General features: G+C 40.5%; 3 protein-coding genes across 3 annotated transcripts; all 3 read right to left on the bottom strand.

The window, feature by feature from the left end:
* Positions 1 to 3,176: 3,176 nt before the first annotated feature.
* LOC129095156 (claudin-8-like) lies at positions 3,177 to 4,265 on the bottom strand. Its single transcript, XM_054603552.1, has one exon. The coding sequence runs from the start codon at positions 4,263 to 4,265 to the stop codon at positions 3,177 to 3,179; it is 1,089 nt and encodes a 362-aa protein (XP_054459527.1).
* A 1,751-nt stretch (positions 4,266 to 6,016) lies between these two features.
* cldn8.1 (claudin 8.1) lies at positions 6,017 to 6,787 on the bottom strand. Its single transcript, XM_054601750.1, has one exon. The coding sequence runs from the start codon at positions 6,785 to 6,787 to the stop codon at positions 6,017 to 6,019; it is 771 nt and encodes a 256-aa protein (XP_054457725.1).
* Positions 6,788 to 8,229: 1,442 nt separating this feature from the next.
* LOC129094819 (claudin-8-like) lies at positions 8,230 to 9,117 on the bottom strand. Its single transcript, XM_054603096.1, has one exon. It carries the CDS (start codon positions 9,115 to 9,117, stop codon positions 8,230 to 8,232), a length of 888 nt encoding a protein of 295 aa, XP_054459071.1.
* Positions 9,118 to 9,293: the final 176 nt, after the last annotated feature.

Here is a 9,293-nt window from a genome sequence, read left to right as displayed (position 1 = left end):
ATATAGTTAGCTATAACTGTTGTAATTTCCTTGTTTTAGAGGCTGCTTTACAGTAAAGTGATGTACTTTTTTCAACTCAGCAGACTGTTCTTGCTGTTTTGTTATTTACCTTTACCTACTTAATCATTATATCCACATTACTGATAATTGTGTGTGTATATGTATATATATATATATATATATATATATATATATATATATATATATGAATATATATATATAGTACCAGTCAAAAGTTTGGACACACCTTCTCATTCAATGGTTTTTCTTTATTTTTTTTATATTTTTTTTCTACATTGTAGATTAATATTGAAGACATCCAAACTATGAAGGAACACATATGGAATTATGTGGTAAACAAACAAATGCTCAACAAACCAGAATATGTTTTATATTTTAGATTCTTCAAAGTAGTTGAATGAGAAGGTGTGTCCAAACTTTTGACTGGTACTGTATATTTTATTTATTAGTTTTTTTGTAAAAGGACAAAGAAATCAACCATATATTGTCATAATATTAATATTGAGGTTTTTCTGTAAAAATGATTGTGATGTTCTATTTTCTCCTAATTGCCGAGCCCTATACGAATTGGCAACAACAAAGAAATTCAACATATCTAAAGAGGAATAGTCTGCATTTATGTAAAATGTGTGGGTTAAACAAACAAAATACCAAGCATCCAATACAACTTTGCTGCAGACCTTCACACTGTAGTTGTATGTATATTTAAGTAATCAAAGATCATTTCTCAATAAATATTGTAAAATGCTTCTTATTAATTTATTGTACAAATGTTACCCTTAAGTCTTGTGGGCGGCTGTGGCGTAGTGGAGAGCAAGGTAGTTCTCCAATCAGAGGATCGGTGGTTCGATACCCGGCCTCGGCAGTCGATGTGTCCTTGGGCAAGACACTTAACCCCAAGTTGCTCCCTAAGGCCATCGGTTGCATGAATGTTAGTTAGAGTCTGATGGTGGCACCTTGCATGGTAGCCTGTCATCAGTGTGTGAATGGGTGAATGATATGTAATATACTACTGATTGTAAGTCGCTTTGGATAAAAGCGTCTGCTAAATGACTGTAATGTAATGTCTTTTCCAGTGCTGCGCCTATTTATTATTTACCTATTTCCCTATCTCCAAGGCTTTAGTCATGTAAATATTCTATTTATGTTGTTTATTTCCTGTTGGTACCAGATTATGCTATCATTTGAATGCTTTTATTATGAAATAAAACGTTCCTTGTTTCTGGTCTTGCTCTCCCTGTCATTAGCTGACTTGACACTTCTGAGCGTCCCTCCCGTGCAGGCGCTCAATTGAGGGCAAAGCCGAGCTGCTAATCCACAAACATGGATACGTCCTGAAGATTAACTTCAAATCTGGCAACATCCGACCTCGACAACGTCTTTGCTTTGCTACACCGAGGAATGATTAAATCTTTGCTCCAGTCCTGATGGAAATGCAAATCTAATCTTCAAACTGGTCTGTGGTGCTCCCTTGAAGATTAACTACCTCAAACTGTTTATCTGACACAGTCTCATAGTAAAGTAAAGTCAAATGTTCATGCTACCACAACCCACTTGAGTGATTTGTGATGAGAGTTAAAAAGTTATCTTGGTTGCTCAGCTGCACCGATCAGCAACTGGTGATTAGGCTCAAACTACTGCTGCCCAAGCAAGGCAGGAGCATCAGGGATGTTTTATGGGGTTTTGGGAAAAGTGTCATCTCAGCCACTATTATTATTATTATATTCCCCAGAAATGAGCTAAATTAGAGACTCATAGTTGAGAATAATTGATCTATTTACACACTGAGAGCAAGAACATCCTCAATTAGCAAAGATGCTGTACAATTTGAACCATCCATTGGAGATACAAAAGTAAAAGCTGGGTAGCCTATAAATCACGTTGTGTACAGAATATTACCATCTTGTTTTAAAAAAACAAAACACAAACCCAATTTCAGTAAAAATGTATCTTCAAAAAAATAGTATGTAGTATATAATAAAGTATATAATAAAGCAATATGACAAAATGCACTCACTGCACCCTGTTATACAGCCAGTAGCTTAAACAAGGTGTTTAATATGAAGTTGTTTCAATTTAAACTTATGCTAATGAAATGCAGTGGAAGGAAGACATTATTCCTCCGACACCTGCACTGTGAGGAGGTCTGTTCAGGGTTTAGGACACTCATCAAATCCTCTGGTGCCCTCTTGTGGTGTCTAATAACAATGTCTCAGGCCACCATGGTGTATGAATAATTGCCAGAATATAAGTGCTTTTATCAAACAATAATCACAGCACATTGAGTTTTTGCTGGTGTTGATCCAAAGCAGGTTTATATATATTAGAGAGTCCATACCTCTCCTGAATGTGTCTGTGAAGACCTATTCAGGAAGTCTCACTGTTTACATTAAAATATTTTGACAAAGTAGTTTAAAGGAAATATACTTTACATTTACATTTAAATATACAGTACAATTGTCACACCCATAATAGGCTTTAAAACAACATCTACATCACTACCACAAGATATTTTGTGACATTTTATTATTATCTTAACATGTTTAACATATTTTTATCTCTGACATTAATTTATTGTATTTACTTATTTCTAAACTGCAACACAGATAGCACAACCATGGGCAATATGCCCATATATTTACAAGCAGGTTAACTAATCATATAGTCAGCACTGCTCCTATTTGAGTGGTTACAAAGACATCTTGACAGTAAAATACTATTAAAAAAACAAATGCATTTCAACACATACAATGATAACCACACTACCTTTAAAAATATAATGAACAGACGGTTACAAATATGGAAAAGATAAGGCTACGATGTTCCAAACAGATGATTTCTCATAAATCTCTCTATTTTGTAAAAGTAAGCTCTTACGAGGGTTTCATGTAAACAGCACATGACACCTTTATTTACACTTACAACAAAAGCAGTTATGTTCAACCTGATCAAACAACCTATATTTAGCTTTTTCCCCATTACAAATAACAGAAGTGTAAGAATAGTAGAAACAAGATGAACATGTGATTTACTCTGGGCATCAGGATAATCCTAATACAAGCAGAAGAAACATCATTTCACCTTCATCTTGACACTAATGCACAGAAGTTTAAATTGTGAGAAAAAGCTAAAAAAAACTCTCGCACAACTTTTGTTTATATGTATACACCAGCACTGCTCCTACTGTGGTACTCTGGTTGAATTCTTGATGCTTTATATCCTATGAAAACAGGAGTGTTTGGAACCGGATGAAAACTGGACTGGTACGATGCAGTAGGATTGGCCATATACGTCTGTGAATATGGCGTAGCGTTTTGGCTAATGTACAAGGAGTTGCCTGGCGTATACATGCTTCCAACATGGTTAGAACTCTGCATTGAGGAATGAGCCATACTACCTTGATATACCAATGACGCATTTTCAGGCAGACCCGGGTTATAGACAACAGGATTGTTGAATAATGCTTCATCATTTGTCATAACTTGAGGGATGTTTTGCAGTTGCGTCGCAAGTTGCTGTCCAACATAGCCGTTGCTCTGCAGAGAAGGATGGTACGCTGTAGATTGGAGGCTGGAAACACTTGAAATGGGAGGACGCCTCATTAGATATTGCCTGCTGGGTGCTGGCTTGTAACTGAGCAAGTTGGCTTGGTGGTACAAGTCGAATGAGCCTTTGTCTGAGGGTATACGGCGGCAGACAAACAACATGGCAGATGCAAAAAGGAAGGCGCCGGTCACCCAACCGATGTAGAGAGCCTCTCCAAGCTCCCTCCTCTGGGCATCAATTAGCAATGGATTGTAAAAATCTCTAATGATGACATGACCAGTCCACGACACTGGGATAAAGACACTGATACACGCCGCAAACTGCATACCACCTGCAACCATCAGGATGATGGTCTTAGCCCGATCGTTATCCTGAATACAGGATGTGCACCGCATTCCTGCCAGAGCCACAAGGAGCCCCAGACCCGAGAGGGCCAGAGAACAGCACATCAGACCTCTGGCTGCCTGTAAATCCGGGGGCAGGAACAGCAGGGAGTCATAGATCTTACACTGCATCCTGATGTTTGCCTGTCTGTAGCAGTTCATCCACAAGCCCTCCCAGCGGGTTTCCATCACAATTATGTTTTCCCCAATGAAAGCTGTCACCTTCCACATCGGCATCCCTGTTGTAGCCGCCGCCCCGATCAGCCCAATCAGGCCGACACACATTGCGGCTATCTCCGAAACACCTTGAACCATTGTGCAGCCTTCAAGAAATCAGCTGTGTCCAAATTCAATCAAGGTTAGCTCTCATACACAATTAATTCTGATGCTTTAGTCAAATATATCAGAGTCTAAGTCAGAGATGAGTCCAACGCAGTGAAGATTTTCTCATCTGATGCAGTTTGTATAGTGTAACAGGTGGTTTGTTATGGGAAAGATGCTTTGCTGTCACCTGGTTGGCTCAGGGCAATGGGGGTAAAAAGAACCTTTGCTTATTTTGTGTTTATGGTTCCTCTGGCTATAGTGGCATATCTTTGCCATCAGCTTCACCAGCAGTAAACATTAACAAGATAAACTGGACACAGCTAACATAGTCAGAATGTTTTACCACTTGCAATGTTTTTATTCTCTTTAATTATATGTGATAAAAATGTAGAAGCAAAAAAATTAAACATTGTAGCACAAAAGCTCCTGCAGTACATCTGTGGTCCACAGGGGAGCAGAAATGACTTTCTAGGTGATTGAAGAGAGAGGGAGTTCACTCACACAGTCCAAACACAATGATTGATTGTTGGGTAACAGAAATATACTTTTTATTAAATTAATATATCCAAGATTTGTTTAACTCTAGGGTTGTTGAGAAGACACACATAGACAAACGGGTTGTTTTTTTGATTTAACATTAAGCAACAATTGAGAAAAACAACATTGTCATTACATGACCAAATATTTTCAGTATGAGACATCAATGAAATGACTGTACCTTTACTGTCACTACATAAAGTTCATAAGGAATTGAAATTCTAAAGCTTTGAACCCACTGAAAATGAAATGAGCTGACCAAATATCGAGAGAGGCAATATACTTCACTGAGCAGAGATGGAAAAGTTATGTAATTGCTCAAACAAATGGAGTAAGATCAACATGCCTATGAACTAGACAACTTTTGTTCTGTCTATTCAAAGTGACTTGCAAATTCTTATCACATGATCATGGCGCCAGGTCATCCCTGTGTGGCTTCTTCACAAACATTAAGGCAGCTGTCCACACCTTTAACAAGCAGTCTTAAACCCGCATCTCATGTTTACAGCCATTTGTTCAGTTCTGTTAGTTACCAAGAGCTCCAGGGCATCATACCAAACTCAAACAAAGGCTTACAATTGTTTTGCGATTGGACAGACACAGAATGTTTTAAATTTTAGAAACAAATGTCAGTCACCAATTAAGTATTTACTGTCCTAAGGCTACTACCTTTAAGCAGCTGATCCTGTATCTAATACTGGTCCAAACTGGTAAAGAAAAACTAAGAACAAGATGAGTACTGTGTGTATCAGGGGCATTGTGCTGCAAGGTGTTATTATATTTTTTTCCACACCAATGTTGTGGACTAATGTTGAAGTAAAATCTGTTGAAATATCTGTTTAGTATAAACTCTCTGTGTTACTAAATAGCTCAGTCATATGTGCCAATAACAACTAATAGCATTTAACAATAAACACAAATACACTTGTGTCACTTTACTTATTGGTTAAAATGTGCATGAATTGTTATATTAAGCATACAAATACAAAAGTGATAATCTAAAATACAAAAAATAAGGCTGTCAATATAAAATTTGATATACAACACTCATAAAATTTATGGAAATCATGTATAGGCCTACACAGTCTGTTAACCTCTTTTAACCTTTTAAAATGTGAAATGTGTCATAGATTGCACTGCCAAGCAAAGTCCTTGCATATATTGACCATTACTGTGATCATCATTACCTCAGTCAGTTTAGGTGTTCAGAGATAAGCCACCCCGCTGCGTACAGAGGGGTAACTGGAATGGTAGCTATAGTTGGTTGATGGGTGCCTTGAGAGCACCGGCTGAAACTGTGGTTGTTGTTGGGGAAGTACCAACAGCTGTTGAGGCTGCAGGGGCTGTGGAGGATAGGCCGTGTAGTCGGAGGCCCTTGAGTACACATACCTCTGTGAAACTTTGTCCTCGGACTGCAGATTGCAACAAATAAACATGCATCCTCCAGCAAAAAAAAATGCACCGGCCACCCAGCCAATGTAGAGGGCCTCACCGAGCTCCCTTCGCTGAGCGTCTATCAGCAAGGGGTTGTAGAAATCCCTGATGATGACGTGACCTGTCCAGGACACTGGGATAAAGACGCAGATGCAAGCCATTATGATCATGCTGCCGGCAATGATGAGGACCAGCCGCTTCGCTCGATCGTTGTTTACGATACACGACGTGCACTGCATCCCCAGCAAAGTGATCAACAGACCGATGCCCCCCAACGCCAGGGCGCAGCACATGAGCCCCCTTGCTGCCTGTAGATCAGGGGGCAGGGCCAGGAGAGAGTCGTATACCTTACACTGCATTCTGATGTCGGCCTGCCGAAAGCAATTCATCCACAGACCCTCATACCGAGTTTCAAAAACAATGATGTTCTCCCCAATGAAGGCTGTGACTCGCCACATCGGCATCCCAGTGCTTGCGGCCGTCCCAATCAGCCCAATCAGGGTCAACATCAGACCCACTATCTCCAATGCTGAGTTGGCCATCCTGTCCTCCTGTTATTCCTCCAAACTCATACGTAGAATAATGTGCAGCCACAGTGTGACTATAGTAGGAAGCAGTAGATGGATTGACTTTGCATCCCAGTGGAGGAGGAGCTGGTTGATGTTCACCTGTACAGCCTCCTCCCTGTGGACAGGACACCAGAATGGGAGGGGTGGGAATTGGACCGGTTGCTAAGAAACAGGATCCCCAGGGCCCTTTTTTCTGTGTATACCTACCCAAGGAGCTGTTGTAAGCTGCCACTTTCTTTATTCAGAAGTCTCGATTTACATTCTCAGATCACACTTTACAAGGAAGCTTTAGAAACTAATAATAGGGTGTTTATTTTGAATAAAATATATACTTTATGTTATCGATTACCAGTTCTATTTACAGATAACGAAGACATGAATCAGCTCTGGGGCTTAAACTTGTCTTTTTGTTGTTTGAACTTAAAATCGTTCACCACTGTGGTGTTCCTTATGTTACAAGGAATTGCTAAAAAATACAAATGTAATGACACGGTAGACACAAAATATCACAAAAAAAACATTTAGAAACCCTACATGATTGTGTACACTGTGCGTGTGTGTCATGGGATGGGGGTAATTCTTGTGTACCCATGTGTCACTGTCGGTATCGGATTTCTTGTCTCGGAAAAAGCTGGCAGTTTCAACTCTGGCTTGGTTGAAATTAAATCTCTGGGCAGGTTTGCATTGTGGGTGGACCTGTGTGATCAGTCTGGTTTTACCAGTTTAGGCACATTTCCACCAACAACAATGGAGACATAAGAACTTCCTATTTACACACCCATGAGCTAAACAGGAGCAGTTTAAGTAGGGCATTTTGAATCCTAGGCAAACTGAAGAGCTTTTGGTAGTAAGTGAGTCACTGGGCATCATGTAACCAATAGTTCACCCTTTCTGCTTGATCAATTGTGCCTCTCTTGATTAGGCGACAGGAAAAAAAACCACACAAAAAACAAAATTCTTCAACATTACCCTTTTATTGGAAACTACAATTGACCTTATATTTAGACAAGCATTTTTAAAAAGAGTATGTACATTTACAACAAAAAACAAGCAATTAACACAAATCATCTGGAGGTATATAATCTGAAAAAGGCCTAGTGCATAATTAGTTCTCAAATAGCATGTCAGCTGTGATATCAACAACTACTGTATTAAGGATTTAAAATACTTCTGAATGACTTGTATGATTTAGTGTAAACTAAGCATATGGAAACAAACAAACAAACAAAGCATTATTCAGCACAGTTCATCATGATCTAACACCATCAGTTCCATAATTCATTTCAATCTCTACACTTGGCCATCGTTGAGAAAGCAGTGACAGCCTTTGGGCATATTAGTCAATTCAAACTGATTCAAATGTGCCAAATCAAGTAAAAAAAAGTCCAAAATTGTCTCTTGTTAGATTTACCTCGCTAGTACTGACTTGGTGTATATGCTACAGATCCTGGTGGGGGTGCTGAGTAGGCAGGCTGGTAGGTGTACGCTGGCTGGTACGTATACGGCTGGTATGCGTATGCAGGTTGGTAGAGATTTCCATCCTGGTTGTATACAACCCGCTCATCTGATTCCTGCGTGCGGGGAGCATGACGGCACAGCAGGATCACTCCGGCAGTGAAAAGCAAAGCTGAGGTCACCCAGCCGATGTAAAGAGCCTCCCCAAGCTCCCTGCGCTGGGCATCGATCAGCAGAGGGTTGTAGAAGTCCCTGATGATGACATGGCCGGTCCAGGACACAGGGATTATGATAGTGAGGCAGGCCAAGAGGAACAGACAGCCTCCAGCAACAAGAACAACATGCTTGGTGCGAGCCCGATGGTCAACCACTTTAGTACACTTCATCCCCACTGCTGAGACAATGAGGGCGAAGGTGGACAGGGCCACAGAGCTACACATCAAACCCCTAGCAGCCTGAAGGTCTGGGGGCAGAAACAGCAGGGAATCATAAACCTTGCACTGCATCCGGATGTTAGCTTGTCTGTAGCAGTTCATCCACAAGCCCTCCCAGCGAGTCTCCATGACAATGATGTTCTCCTCAATGAAGGCTGTTACCTTCCACATCGGCAGGCCTGTCACGGCTGCCACTCCGATAAGTCCAATGAAACCGATGATGAGGGCCACTACCTCACAGCAGATGGCGTCCTGGCGGTCCTTCTTCTCAATTCTCTTTTTTTCATCATTTAGAGAGTCTTGATAATCTGCATATGTCTTGGCTTGCTTCTCATCGTAGTAAGAGCCTGCATACGATTGAGGTGGCTTGGTGTAGCCACTGTAAGCGCCACTGTAAGCAGCGTAAGAGGCCATAGTGGCGATCACACAGCGAGCCGAAGAGTTCACTCTCCAAGCTCTAGACACAAATCTGAGGAGAAGAGCAAGTCAAGGAATTTATACACCCACAAAAAAAATGCTAAGGATGCAATGCAACCTTACTGGTTGAGCTGCTTTACAGACAGATCAATTGGGACATAACAAAGAGTGCT

Source organism: Anoplopoma fimbria, chromosome 1 (genome assembly GCF_027596085.1).
Source record: "Anoplopoma fimbria isolate UVic2021 breed Golden Eagle Sablefish chromosome 1, Afim_UVic_2022, whole genome shotgun sequence".
In the NCBI taxonomy this organism is placed as follows: Eukaryota; Metazoa; Chordata; class Actinopteri; order Perciformes; family Anoplopomatidae; genus Anoplopoma; species Anoplopoma fimbria.
Note: the sequence above shows the minus strand (reverse complement) of the source record. Positions and strands in the feature narration are given on the sequence as shown.